This window comes from Cygnus atratus, chromosome 13 (genome assembly GCF_013377495.2).
Source record: "Cygnus atratus isolate AKBS03 ecotype Queensland, Australia chromosome 13, CAtr_DNAZoo_HiC_assembly, whole genome shotgun sequence".
Classification (NCBI taxonomy): Eukaryota; Metazoa; Chordata; class Aves; order Anseriformes; family Anatidae; genus Cygnus; species Cygnus atratus.
Genome location: NC_066374.1, coordinates 7,493,059 through 7,508,725, shown reverse-complemented (window position 1 = coordinate 7,508,725; position 15,667 = coordinate 7,493,059). Strand labels below are relative to the sequence as shown.

Below are 15,667 nucleotides of genomic sequence, written 5' to 3'. Positions count from 1 at the left end.
CCTTATTCAGTCTGTTGAGACTACCAGCTGTAATGGCATTGATATTTGCTCACTGAAGACTGTCAATGGATTTTCCTATAGATGTTTGAATAGATGGCACTGCTCGACTACTGCAAAGAGATGAATGGCGCCACGGAGCTAAGAAAGTAACATGGCAGAACAATTGTCTTCAAGACCCACCCTCTTCAATCTTTTACTTTCTATCTTGAGAATCTCCCCTTAACTCAATCTCAAGAATTAAGCATGAACTTTTTTGTAAAATAAAAGTATTTAAAAAATTGGATTCTGTATTCTTCTACAGAAATCAGAGTAATTATGGAAAAGGCAAAAAAGACACAGGGGACAATGCTGGAACAAGAAAGCAGTTCTATAACCAGTATTATTATATGCACTATCCAAGGTAAGGAGAAATTATGACATCATATAAACTAAACAGATTCTAACGAAAATCTGCTAAATTGGCATTAAACTACGCAAATGCAAATCATCTGGTAAAGCAGGCTCTGACTGTAGTTTCCATTACCTCTCTTAATGGAATGATTACACTGCACAGGCTGCCATCCTGGCTAGCAAAGCAGATGTAGTTTTCTGAAATGCACATTTTCCCGTGGGTGTTGTAATGAGTGAAAGGAACCCATAAGAAGCATTCATGAACTTCCTTCAAAGTTTCTTCTTTGGGTAGCCTGAAGAATGCACTAAACTGCTCACTGTGGGCTCGGCTCTCTAGGCCTCTAGATTAAAAAGAAAACGAAAAAAAAAAAAGAGGAAAAAAAGAGGAAAAAAAAGAAATATATTTAAATGACCTTACAAATAAGAAAGTTAAAATACCTTGGGAAAAGGCTATGTAAGCATCATGCTCTCCCATAATCTGTGGTGTCCATCTGGAGGGCTCAGCATTTTGCCTAAAGAGGCAACAGAGTGTAGGACCAAACCTGTATACACCCACTTAACAAAATACTTAAATGCTTCACTAAATAGGAATAGATTCAAGCATGCTCTTACACAGTGAAGAACTTTCCTGAATCAGGGCCTAAAGATGGTAGAAAAAACAAAAAAAAAAACAACAACATTATTAGCCTAATCCTCCTCTGTTTCCCAACCCATCAAAATAACCCATTTAAACCTAAAACAAGTTTTTGCTTGACAGAGGGCCAATTAGCTACAAATGTAGCACATGTTGTAGACATCTGCCATGGAAAAATTCTTCACAGATAACTGCAACCACAATCAACATTTTGGTCACAGAGCACCATCTCTCTCCAGCATTGCTACCAAATCGAGGTATCAATTACCCAAGAAATACAACCTAGAACAACTTTTATTTACTATACAATTAAAGACTTGGCTTTTTTTCTTCCTTTCCCTTTTACATTGCAGTTGCAAGGGGCTTTAACTAGCAACAAGTAAAATGGAGTTACTGGAAATCAGATTAAGACCGAAATTTATTAGAATAATGCTTTATCATATTTTCTATTTGTATAGATAACATTTTCAATGAAGTCCCCTTATGTGAATTTAAATTACATAACAATAGACTTGCTTTTCCTGGTTGCTTTTAACAGTAACTAGCAGATCAACATTTCAACATCTGAGTGAGAATATGAATTGAGGAGAAGACAGCATTTGCATCTACAGAAACTAGAACTCAAATCATACAACATGAAATAACCACACATCTTCCTTGAGAAGGAAGGACTCTAACCATCCGGTTATTGACATACACATCTTTTCCATTGCCTAAAACACTGCCATAAACAAGGAAAGCCATATACCCATCTGTATCTCACTGATTTTATCACCTATATCCTGTAGCAGAAAAGCCATGCAGTTACTATCTACATGTGTATTTAATCATTTGTTTCTCCACCTTCTCCTTCCTCATCAGGATTCTTTGTAGAAAATCAAAAATTGAACTGCAGTGTCTATTTCTAGATACTACTAAAATGCCTTTTAAAAACATCAACTACTGTAAACCCTATAGTAGGAGCCCAGTTCTGAAGGTTTGATCAGTTCCTGCCTTCATACAGACTTTTGATACTGCAAAGTAATAAGTTACAATGCCTCACATTAGTTTGATCCCAATTTTTAACAAGGCACTTGTTTAAGAGCTTTGCCGACATTTACTTATCTCCCAGAGGCAAGGATTCTCCTCCCATTTGTCTTAAAAAGCACTGGGCCCAGAGCAGACAGGCTACAAGCAATTATGTTACCTCTTGGTGATCTGCAGGGGGTCGTGAAGGACGAGGTCATTTTCAAATGTCTCTTTGTCAAAAAGTCTCCTAACAGCATAGTTTGCCAGCTGCTCCATGAGAAGGAATGTTTCATTAATGTGCAAAAACATGGAAAAATAGTGATCTTCCCCACGGAAGCAGACATGAATGCTCTCTGTCAGGATAACATTGGAAGTCTTCTCAAGCTTTGATATTTCATCCCAGGAGATAATAAGTTTTACTGAAAATACAAATACAGGCAGATCTGAGTAACTTCTCTTTAGCTCCTATCTTTCTATTAAACAGAGAAAAGTGGTAGTCAACAACACTAATAAAGTACAATTAAGCAACACAGTTAAATCATAACCCATTTGGAAAGAGCTAAAAATTCGCAAGGCCAAAAAATAAAGATTCCCTTCATAATTCCTATAAAACAATACAATTAGAAAGACTTTCATAGAAATAAAAACATTAAAGACACACCACTCTTTAGTGTGAATCATTCTTTGGTACCTTCTTTGTGAATCTAACAGAGGGGAAAAAAAACGGACATTTTAAAGTATGTTTCATAAATGTATTTATTTCCCTACAGTATTTATGTTTGTGTTTTTTCTGTTCTGTGATGACATCTACTCACATGGCAAAATAGTTTACTCAGAATATAAGAAAGATTACTCCAAATCTGAAAGATACACAGCAAAACATAAAGGGACTAAGATTAGCATCCAGGCTTACTTACTTTCTGCTCCCAGCAAAAATGAGTAAAAGCTAAGGAAGTTGGTACTAAGATACAGCCATCCTTGACAAGGCACTCTGCCCTTCCAGTAGCTGCATGAGTAATAGGTAACCAACTTCTCCTGCTCTGGTAATCCAAAACACCTTTCAAACTTCATAAGACCCTCACGAAACTTCTCAGGATCTTCTTCTTTTACAAAAGAACCTTTTCCCTCTTCAGCAATCAAACCCTAAAACAAAAGAACCGGTTACTTTATATGTGTCCACATGGGTGAGTGTCGTACGTGCACCGGCATACATACAATGGAGCATTCTCATATTATACTAAGTTTAAGAACTGCAAAAACAGTCTGAGATTCAAAACACAGGTTATAAATCAAATGTGCTATTTCAGACATATACAATGGGTTTTCCCACACAGCTTAGGTACAACGTATACAATCTGAAAAAAAATGTGTTTTCCTTACTTAATCACAAGAATTCCTGAGCTAAACATTTGGTATACGCAAAGTGAAGCACTGTACCTTCTCAAGACAAACCTCCCATATACCTCCTAGGCATTATGAAAATTGTGAAATAATGTATCATCAGTTTCAGACCACTATCTAAAGGCATCTGCTGTATCATTTACCAAAAAGAAATAATCTATGCCCAACAACTTTTCTTAACTGTGGGGCAGATAAACAGTAACAACAGAGCATGCTGAAGCTAACAGCCACATACTTCCCACTCAGACGTATGTAACATTACAGTGCTGTCCTTTGACATTCTATAGGGAACATATTATTTGTGTACATTTAGAGGAAAAAAATACTTAGCCTTCCCCAACTGTGGTGTGTGCCTGTTACTTACTCTTATCTTTCCCTGGACAAAGCTCGTAATATCTTCATTTGAATCAAATACTGATAACGTGTTCATAACATTGTTTTCTAACCAGTCCCAGTGTTCTGTTATCTCTTCTCTGCTGGCTCCTGAAAGAGAAAATTAGTATTAACAAAAATTAGAAGATACTTTAATAAGTTTATTCACAATAATAATCAACAGAATACTCAGCGTATTCCAGGTTCACAGAGTAACGTAGATACATGAGTTCAAATCCTAAGTTACAAACCTATCATTGAACTCTTTTGTACAGCAAAAATGTGTATGGTATACATTAAAAATGCCCAGTCATGTTTTTATTTTTCATGCTCTTTATACAGCTGTATTTCTAGCCTTGACATCCAGAGGCATCTCAGCTTTGTCCATGTTTTGTGGCTCAGTGCTGAAGCCTGACTTGGACTGAGAGTTCCTTAGCTCAGCAGTCCCTCAGAGCATCATTAGCACGCTCCCAGTTCAGTAAGTAGGACACTCCCCTAGAAGGTGGGAAACATGAGACCAAATTCATGAGAAAATAAAAATGTGAGCCTCAGCTTAGAGCAGGAAGCTACACTGGTTCCCTGAGAACTTCAAGACTTGGTCTCGCTGTGGTGCAAAAACCCTTCTGACAAGTGTAAGGATGTAAAGCCTGTATCACTGTGACCAGGAGAGTAGCAGAGATTTCTCTTTGGATACATGAAACAACCATTAACACTGCCTACCACAAACAATTACTAGTTAGTTGTGCTCAATATAAGTCATGGTTTTATCTCATTCTCTATCAAGTCACATTTTAATTATATTTCTATCACACTAAAATATAAGCAACCATCATTCAGCAAAGTTGTCATTCTATCTACAGCAAAGTTCTATTTGTGTTGTAATTCCAAATAATGTGATGTTTTCATGCAGTTAAAGGGTTCTACAAGAGGACAGAAGCACAGTTACATCCCAGATGGAAGATCCTGTATCAGGAACCAGGAAAAAAAACTCATCGATTCATACATGATGAATAATCCTTGAAATATTTTTTTTGCACCTCCAAAATTAGTAGTGTTTTTCTTCTGAACCCTCTGGGACTCCCAACACACAGGAATATGGAATATTTTCTTCCCTGTCATTACATACATGCAAGGGGAGCAGTATCAAAAAAAAATCTGTCATCACTAACCATAAGGAATGTACAAACCATAGCCAAGATAAAATTCAATGTTCCAGGAATATAAATACTGCGTTATCAAACATCTTACAGAGAAGCCGACTTTATTATGTTACTTTATTCACTTTACAGTGCTTTTAATCTAGGTTTCAGATAACAATCGCTTACCATATGTCATTACAATTTCATAGCAAAGAAAAGCCATCTCACCCGAACTTCCCAGAAATAGATTAATGGTTTGCTTCAAATACAAAGGGAAACTCTTACCTACTAGATACTTTTACGATCTGTGAAATATTTATGATAATTCATCTTATTTTTTTCATTTACTCAGATACAAGGTATGGAAGTGGTAACAGGCAATAAAGCAGAGCTTATACTAGTGAAACAACATTTGAGGCCCTGCAAATTCAACACTGTGTCAATTCTTTAGAGACAGGAGGCTCTTTCCACCCCCATCAGATGGTGGGAAACGGAGAAGAAAAGGGACGGAAAGAATTTATATAGGATTGAATAAAGGGATTCTAGAATGTAAGTTGGCTGTTTTATCCTTCACAGGAATGCTCACAAATATAGCCAGTACAATCGCATACTATCGATACCCCTAAGTAAGAAGACAGAATTAAGTATTTCTATTTTTGCAATTTACTTTGCAAAGACTAATTGAACAATTTTCAGTGGACTCCACAGAATTAAGGCTGCTATGGGAATGAACAGAAATTGTTCTAAATACAGTTAAATAGACTGTGCTACATATGCTGGATTTGCAATCACAAAGAAATGATATAAAGAATAATTAACACAGCAATGAATTTAAAAGCTAATTCTTTTTCTCAGACTACACATGTGGAGCAATTATTTGAGTCAGAACAATAATCAGAGGAACAGATGTGACACAATAAAGATGAAATTTTTTATAAACATTTAAATGCTTTAGGAGCACCATTTCAGACCCTTGACATGTAAAAGCAGGAAAGAAATGTAATCTCTTCAACTTATTCACTTCACAGAAGGAATAACCTGTTTTCTAACACAAAGTACAATTACATTATGTAGCCTTTTGTTCTAAAGTATACTTATGTAGCATAGAATTTATATAAATTCAGTCCTAAAGTGAAGACTACACTTAATATTTTCCCAGGGGCTTACATGATGCTGTTAGAATTCCCTACAGTGTATTTCCAATGTACTTATCAAAGTATCTTTTTTAATAGCCTGTCACCATTAGTTCTGACTTCAGAAGAAGTCCTAAATTTTTATTTACTGCCAATTCACAAGCTGTTCAAATTCTATCAACCTTAAAATGCTGCCCCTTTTAAGTGACATGTAATGAATTTTATTAAATTGTTATTAAGCAGTTCTTTCACCAACTACTGCCCTTAGGATAAGTCCTTGCAGAACAGGAACAGATTAGCATTACAGCATGAAATGCGTAAACTACTGAACTACACCTCTAAAAGGAGAAATCTGTATTTCGAAAGTAGCTAACTTTATAAAAAAGATAGGAAAAGGCACAGTTTCTCACTTAAGGTGAAGCAACAAAGATTTATAATAAAAGGATAGCAGCAAAATCCAATAGCATTGCACTTACTAGTAGAATTATATATGTATGTACATGTTTGCAGAAGGGCACCTCCAAATTTTCCTACAAAGCTCATCTTTCACCACAGGCAACTAAAAAGAAGGCCTGGAGACCAGTGAAATCTAAATGGAGTGTTTTGTTTTTTTAAAGAACACAAATAATTTTAAAAAATGAAAGCTAAAAAAATGAATATATATATATATTAACTCCAATTCTATGTATTTTCAGAGTTTTCGATAAGCCTAAGAAATAGATTAATTGTGACATTTACCATCAGATCATATGACTATTTTACTTTCAATGTAAAGACAAGACCATGCTAAGGAAGAAAAAACAATGATGCATGCAAAGAATTAAGAGTCCTCTCAGCTTCTGGAATGAAAGTCTGTCTGGAGACTTACTATTTAAGCAGCCTGTATAAAGAATAAAGACTTTATTCTCAAGGGAAGCTGCAACATTAAAATAAAAAATACACACACTAGCAATAAGGATGCTTTATGAAAAATCACATACTCCGCACTCAAGGTCAATTTTCTTTCCCATTTCCTACTGCTTAATAACATAACATAAAGAGAAAGAACCTCTTGCACTGAGAGCAGCAGATATGAGGAAGAATTCAGCTGCTACCATGACTGGGAACCCGGCTCATTTTTACAAACAAAGATAAAGTGGAAACAAAATCCAGATAAGCTATTCCTGTTATTCATACCTACAGCACACTTAGTACTCCCAAGTGTCAACTTATCCATACCATCCTGAACTGTGCCAAGTTACAGAGCTCCATCGCAGCTTACAAACTGAAAGATTGTGCCTCTGTTATTCTAAGAGAGCACCAAAGCAGTTTCTCGGTACTTCACAGACTGCTGCAGAAAATAGGCAATCTGACACTATAATACAAAGATATAGTCTGAAAAACTGGAACCATAAACTGCTGCCAATCTCTTGTTTGCAATCTCCTGAGCAACACTATATCAATACCAAATACTTTTAAACCATTTAGATGTCACTGGAATGAATAATGATGTGAGAGAATTAACCCAACACAAAAATTGAGACCATTCTTTGTACCTTGATTTTTCACTTTATAAACCCACTTAACCTCTAAACAGTAGTACATACCGCATGCAATGGACCAGTAGACTTGAGAGTCTGGTGTCTGATGCAGGATGCGAAAAGGGGCCACCTTGGATGTAGAATCCAGCACTGCATCTAGCGTTCCCACAAGAAGACCTGTAACATTTAACAAAACATACACAGCTTGGTGAAACTAAGGTCTTGAAATGCACACTCACCTTCCGTCTCCTTTCTTAGTGAATAGGAGTGCCACCCAAGTGAAGAGTTATTCTCTAATAAACACTGAGAAATTAAGAAACACAAACGAGTAAAGCCAAAGTGCTCCAGGAGGAACCTCGTTGTGAGGTGGTGATACTTTCATCCAGCAAAAGCCATTATAAACACAGCCTGAGGATGAAGAATGATTGAGATGACACCCATGGAAGTAATAGCCATGCAGCATGGTAAACCAGAGAATAACCTGAAAAGGAACGCAGTAGTTCCCAGCCTTTAATAAGCACAAGCAGTAATTGAACTACCTCGTAACTAGTCATTTACTGTTGTTCTGTTTTACAGAGAAAGGAAACAATTCTCAGGAAACCGCAATTCCATTTTGTCCGATTTATAAAAAATCCCACCCATTGTTTTTACACAAGAAAAACCTATCATACTTTCTGTACCTACAGAAGTTTTGCTGCTCATTCCATACTCTACTAGAAGTACTGCCCTACAAAATGCCTGCCGTTCTTTATCAACACTCTATCAGAGGACTCCTACACTCAGTACGGAACACTTAAGATTTCATCCTACCATCCCATGCATGCGTATATTTCATAAGGTACATTATTCCATTATATGTTATAATGCCAGATATAATGGCCATGTCACCTCCTTTCCGCTACAGACTGAATTAGCTCCTATTAAGCCCAGCTCAGATCAAAATACAGTAATTCCATTAATGAGACACGCTTCAACTCTCACGACAAATGAGATACTCTCTTTCAAAAAATTTCCTGAGAAAATGAGTATGTATTTTAGCTTGGCAGCCAATATCATTCTTTCTGCACGGTAATATAAGTGTTAGACAGCTCAGAGACCTTAAAAGTTGATTTTAAATCTAAGGATCAGAGAATTCTAAGAGGAGAAGAAAAATCCATACAGAAAAAAATATAAGCTTTTGGATCCTGACGTTCAAGTAAAACTTCTTTTTGTGAAAATACAAGTGACAAAAAGACAGGCAATATCTTGTGCTTCCTTCCTGTATTTCCTAGGCTTGGCATCCTTCTAGCATAGCTGCCTAAATGGAAAGTTCAAATAAAGCAATGCTGCCAAAGCAATCACACAGAGTCTTTAATCTCCTACAGAAGGACTGAAATGTAAGGCCTACAAGTGAGGCAGCTACCCAAAGAGATGCTGTAAAGTAGATCACGGATGCAGAACCTTTCATCAAGAGTTGCTATCAGGGTAGAGAGCTTGTATGCAAAGTTAGTACATGCCTTTATAGCTCCTCTAGGTACCCTTCCATGGGAACTGAGAGTTATATTTTGATTCAATCTCTAATATACTATGGGAGCATTGGATTTGGATTATTTCAACTGTATTTCTCAAAATTTATTTCAAAATTTTTAGGCTGGCTTCTACTACCTTTCATTCCACTTTCCTGCCATTAATCCCCTCTCAAGTTATGGGGAGGGTATTAAGGTATATAAGGGAGGGAGGGTATATAAGGTATTAACTGTGGGAATACAAGGAAGCAAACTAAGACAAAACCAAGAGGTCTAGGGCAGCCATCCTCAGAACATGTTTCCTAAGGATTCACTTTCAGCAGAGAGCCTGTGTGACCTACCTCACTGTGGCTATTCAAGTTACAGAATGATTTTCCTTCTCTTAAAAAAAAAAAAAAAAGTGAATAATAATAAAAAAGCACACAGAAAACCCAAAGGCCAGTAAATTTCATCAAAAATACCACCTTGTAGTGTCTGCAGTTCATAGCCTGTAACTTACTGTTGAAAAGTAGCATTTTTTTGTAGTTTCAAACTGAAGTCAGACATTGAATAGATAACATTCAGATCTGTATAAAGAGCTTTGCCTTTCTGAATGAGTCAGAACACTGAGCTCATCTCAAAGATGGCTGTGCTTTAGCAGCTACTTTATCATCTTTTACAATTCTCCTGATTTAATTTTTGTACCAGGGCATTAGTCACCATTTATGAGGTCGATGCAAGTGCTGAGCTTGAGCGAATGCTTACGACAGCGCACCAGACAGCGGCACTCCTCACTGCGCCCGACCAGCTCCCGTCTGTTGGAAGGAAGGTTGTTAGATTTGGACACAAGCAGCTGCACCAGGCTGGGACTGGTCATTTCAACAGGTACGCTAGTCAATGCTGCTTTGTCCATGATACAGATCGCAGGTTTGTGCTTCAGCTGATAACTACTCAGTACATTACGAGCTAATTTCACCGCTATGGTCACTGGCATAAATGCAAGGAATCGGCAGTTCCATCTTCTTACCCTAGCCCTGAATGTGCTCTAACTACGAGCTGTGAACTTTTCTGAATACCGTACTGTCAGTCAGGGTTTCCATAACTGCAAGCTGTTGGGTAGTAAGCATCATAGGAAGCACTCTCTTTTATTGCGATTTCCTGTGGGAAATCAAGAACCACGTTCACCCAGGCAAGCATGACCAATGCTGAGCAGTTTGCTGGCACCCTGCTGACCCCATTCACATCAGCTTGCTGAAAAATGACTCATTTCCAGGGTTGCAGACAAGGAAAGATTTAAAAGTCACCTGTACAATGACACGGATATTAATTGTAACATAAAGGAACAGAGAACAAGAGAATCAGCAACTGCTCAGCCCAGATACTAGCATAATCTCCATGATGGATGCAAGGGGAAAAATCAGGCCTTATTTGCTAATTCCTTGCTAATGAAATGCAGCATACATTGTTCTCAAACAAACAGTTTTAGGGACAACCTTCAGAAGGTCATCTACTCCCACCTCTGCTCTAAGCTCGACCCGCAGTGTCTAGTGGTGATTTCACTCAAATCATCCTCTAGCCTCACGCAGGGAATGACTTCAGCTATAGATATAAAAGGTGATGCACATTCACAAGGAGAAAAGGTTCTGCTTTCGGAAAACATTTTCAATTTCAGAGTTACTTGGGTAAAACCATTACAAAATAGCCTGGATACTTAAATAAATGGAGTAAAACACCCTACAAAATAATAAAAAAGGGCAAGGAAAATAGAATAGCTTTGAAATATGGAAGCATCCCTTTCAAAAGTTTCTCTAACACTCAGTTGACAGCATATGAACATTAGCTGATATAATATCAGCAAATAGAAAGAGTCTCGGTAGTCCAAAGCAAACCTTCAGAGCTGAGTGCAGATGGTTCAGTGGTACAATGAAGCAACGTACCAGAGCAGCAGCTCACGCAGCCTGCTTCCTACTATTTTCCCGCAGAGACATGCACCAAAACATATTAGCAATGAATTCTGCTCTCAGTTGTACCAATTTATGGCAATAAAGATAATACGTATGAAAATAACTGGCTGGCACTTTGCAGTTTGGGAGCAACACTGCCTTGTTCTTCCGTATTTATTTCACCAAGTACATCAAGAGAGTACTACTGTTTGCTTTTCCTAAGTAGAGTGCTATTGTTCTGAAGCAAAGTTAGCACAAGCCTGTTTTCTCCTCTGTCGCCTAACAGCACCTCTGAGGTCAATAATTAATGATATTAAAAGTGGATCAGCCCATCTCCTGATTTACTACATTACTAGTGTTACTGGACATAAAATATTTATATGAGTAGGAGTTCCTTACAAACAGAGATACTCTGTTAGCACAACAGTGGCCAGCCCCATATCCCTAAGGACATGGAACAGCAGACACTTCCACGCACTGCCAAGTACTCACTCTTAAGTTTATTTACATCAACATAAAAAGGAGAAATGCTAGAAGTTGAGGAGGATGTCTGCATGATCCTGAGGTACCCGAACGGGACTCGGTGCAACCCTGCAAGGACACCTTACAGCACGGAAGCCTGAAGCAACCTTAACAGGGTTTTAAACAGCCACCTCCTGAAAACTAAAGTCTGTACGTTTAGAAGAAAAACAAACACGAATAAAAATCAATGAACTTTACAGGATTTTTAATGTTGTTTTTGTATCACAAAGTCAACCTGTTAATAACTTGTGAATTAAATAGGAAAATAAAACTTGAAGGTAATGCAATACCTAGACACAGCTGCAAGGAGTAATATCAACAGGAAATATACTAACTATGTGAAATATACAGATTTACTACAAAACCTATATCCATTGCCCAAATATGTGACGATGAATTCAAGTATGCCAACCGCAATTTAAGCGGACTATATTCTTCAAGAAATCCCTCTTAAAAAACAGAAAGTGCAGATCTGTAGAAACCAAAGCTTTCACAGCAGCACAGCACACCTTCTGTAACATCCCCAGTATCGGGGAAAAATACACATCGGGAGTGAGCTGTTGTCAAACTACAGCACAGGAGACCCAAACTGCAAAGCCCTACTACTAGAAATACTTGTTTACAAAAGAAGGATAAAGCTTCATTCCAGGGTGGCAAACAGAGCACTTTGGCTCAGAAAATAAATAAGTAAAGGTCCAGCTTTTGCTAAACAAACTAAGATACAAATATAAGCCATGAAAAGCCATTGACTTGATATGTTTGATTTAAAACACATGAATGCCAACTTGAAGACCTTTTTTCCCATCTCTTAAAATTAAGCACAGAATTATCTTTTTTTTTTTAATTTTATTTCCCAAAGGAACTTGGTCTCATGACCAAGAAACCTCAGCTTAATGCAATGCTGAGCATGGGCTGAGATACAAATGTTCTTAGGTAATTGAGATGTAGAACAGGTTAGTTTAAGCCTGCAGTGAAAAAGATTTCATCTCTGTTTACAATAACTCACGTACATTACAGTCAGTGGATGGCTCAGATAAAACAATGGTAACTCATTAAACTAAGGTGTGTATTCAAGATCATATGTAAAAGTACTTGTGGCAATGGATATCCCTGAGAGCAGGGAAATTAGAAGCGCAACTCTGAAAAAAGTAAGCATTAGTCTCCTTGGGAGGTACGGAGAAAAGCCTGACAGATGCCAAAGCTCCTCTTCTTTGCTTCTGTACGGTTAAAAAGCTGTACAAGATGGATACGAATTCAATACACAATCACAGCTAAATACAGAGCTGAGAAAAATCTCCTGCAATGTTCAAACAGGTCAGCACCTTCTGCAGGGGCCAAGCAGAGGAGATGAACTTTAGCAACAGCCCTTTGCTCTCGAGCCCAGTGGGGAGCACCAGTTTTGCCTCTCCAGGCTCAGAGCCAACCCCTCCACTCTGCACCAAGCCACAGCACCTCCCGTAACTGCTGGTAGTCTGACTTGACACTTCCAAGGGTGCTTGCTCCTGTGGCCCCAGGGTGTGCTTGCTCCTCTAATTTGGAAAGTGACCAGAGTACACGCTGATCATTTTGCCACATGCCATCCCCGGATGTAAAAATGCTCCATGACACAGTGGTATTATTTGTCTTGCAAAATATACGCACTGAAAAATCATCTTTGCTACAGCTGCTGAAAAGAAAAACGCAGCATAGATCATTCCAGATCTTTATTCATCTAGCAAGTTTTCCTTTCAATTCCTATCAGACTGGAAAACCCGCAGCAAGCAAGCCAAACCAAAAGCTCCAGTCTGCTAAAACACCAGCAGGTATAAATGATTTCTACCATTTATTCTACTACTGTATACTTAGTGGTTCCACAGCACAGAGCTTTAAGTTCTGAAAAGCAAACACCTTTGCTGCGTACCAAGTCTGCTTACAGTAAAAGTTTCCTCTCCCATCCTACTGTTCCTACCAAAATGAATTTCTGTAACATCACCAGGTACTTTTTTTACATTGGTCCAAGAAGAAATTCTCTTGGAGACGAGGTCCTTGCCACTGATACCCACTACTCATAACGCTTTCACATAGCTCCTTTTGCCAGATACCAGATAAAGAAAGTTTCCCCAGAACACATACACAAGTCTAGCTCTGCCTCCCCTTCCTCCAAACTCCTACGCCTGCAAATTAGCTAGCAATGATGCAGACAACAAGCTACATCCTTTAAAAAGCAAGAATATCAGCAGGGGAATTCTACAGATTCAGGATGGCAATAATTGTTCCAGGAAAACTAGGACTTTTTCCTACATTTGGGATCCCACTTTCTTCAAGCACAGCACGAACAGCAAGCAGGGAAGATCAGTTCCAGCCACGTACTTTATTGACAGGTGTCTTTCCTCACAGCTGTGTTTTACTCTGAAGCAGAAAAGGGAAAGTTAAAGCAATGGAAGCAGAAAACAAATCATTTGTTTTCTGACATTTCAGTGAAAGATCAGTACTTTGTGACATCAAATACCCATTTATATAATTACTCCAGGAATACCTGTCTTCTAAGTAAGGTCCTGTTTAAGCTATAACCAAAATAATGTCTTTATGACCAACATGCCTAATCTCTTTAGACCTCGCTTACAGCATGTGCATTCACAACACAGGTTTTTTTTCCCTCTTAACTGTGCTTCAGCACACAAACCATTCTGTCTAACCACATTCTTTCCAATACACTCCAGCAAACCTGAGCAGATCTCCCATGGTGGCTCTGCAGAAAACAGAAGGAGCAGAGGACACGGCCACGCTGCCAGACATACAACAACAGATTTTGTGACAGTCTGCAGGCTGAGCTATCAGGAAATAGAACCAGCCAAACAGGTTACAATATCTGTATCCTTAGGTGAGGTCTATGAAAGAAAAGAGAATGAAACGGAAAACTAAGCAGGTACGTAACAGCAGAGAGAGACAAGGCTAAGCAAAAGCAGCACAAAGCACCTCCATCCATTTCTATCCACACTAGCCAACTAGTAACTATGTTGTGTGTAGAGACGGGTCTCAGAGCTAACTGTCACCGAGGGATTACAAACTGGCCCTGCTGTGTCAGTGCAGAAGGGTCATACAAACAAGTCCACGTGTGGTTTCCTTTATAAACCTAGGTCAGCACAGCAAATCCCAGCCTTCCTTCAGGTAAGTGTCTCTGCTGCTGTCTATGTTTGGTCTGCACCTGCTTTTGGTTGCTTCCGCAGTACTTGCTCCTTCCCTCCTCAAAGCCCTCCCCACCAAGCATACTCCTGTATTGCTGGGATCCCTTTCAGCTGCCTCCTCAGCCAGTCCCATTGCTGCTGCTCAAACCCCGCAGCAGGTCTCACCTTTCTTCCCACCCCAGGGTTGAGGCACGGCCCCTCCACTCCTGCAAGACTTCTACCTGCACTGCTGCCGCCTCCTTCACTGGGAACCCCCTGCCCCTCCGGCTGCTGGGCACCTCCATTCTTCCATCACACCTGCTGGAAAACGCTGCTCGGGAGAGCCAGAAAAAGGCTTCACTTGGCACATCCAAGATGATCTCATAAGATAATAGCTGTTCATTGGTGTTTTCCTGCTAAAGCAAGCGCTAACTTTCTTGAGTAACATACAGCAATACAAAATTAAAACCTGACATAGCAAGTTGTGCTAGTTTATACCTAGAAGGCTTGAATATTTTTATACCTGCAAACACAAATCTAACTACATTATTTTCCAATTCTCTTGTTAGTCTTTCTTATTTATAATTTTAATTCAATAACATCTTATTTTTGTTTTTGTCCACTGAAAAAACATGTACAGATGAAATCTGAACGAACCTCAAATAATGAGAGAAGTTATAGAAATACAACGTGCAACACCACACGTGAAGGCACCCTACAGGAACTTTCATTCAAGTGTTTTTCTATGCTATCAAATGCCATCAAGGACAGAAAATAAGCAGAAGTCTCACCTTCAACAAAAGCAAAAGGGTAATAGGAGGCCCCAGCTGTTTGCCAGCTGCAAGTCTACAAGGATGTTTTTAAACGAACACCTGACTCTAGGTCTCGTTCCATTTTCGTCACAGTTCTTACATGAATTTTATCACACGACCAGACAACCTTTGTACTGACTCATCTGGCTGTGGTTTCCAGACACCA

At 38.7% G+C, this 15,667-nt stretch overlaps 1 protein-coding gene across 2 annotated transcripts in view; it reads right to left on the bottom strand.

The window, feature by feature from the left end:
* The window catches only part of TBC1D8B (TBC1 domain family member 8B), a 39,738-nt gene that overhangs the window by 22,905 nt on the left and 1,166 nt on the right, over positions 1–15,667 (bottom strand). For both annotated transcript variants that reach the window (XM_035541220.2, XM_035541222.2), the window contains exons 2-6: positions 7,664–7,774; positions 3,798–3,916; positions 2,950–3,175; positions 2,211–2,451; positions 524–731 (exon numbers count right to left, since the gene is read on the bottom strand). In XM_035541220.2, coding sequence (XP_035397113.1) covers positions 524–731; positions 2,211–2,451; positions 2,950–3,175; positions 3,798–3,916; positions 7,664–7,774 — 905 coding nt within the window. The remainder of the gene's footprint in view (positions 1–523; positions 732–2,210; positions 2,452–2,949; positions 3,176–3,797; positions 3,917–7,663; positions 7,775–15,667) is intronic.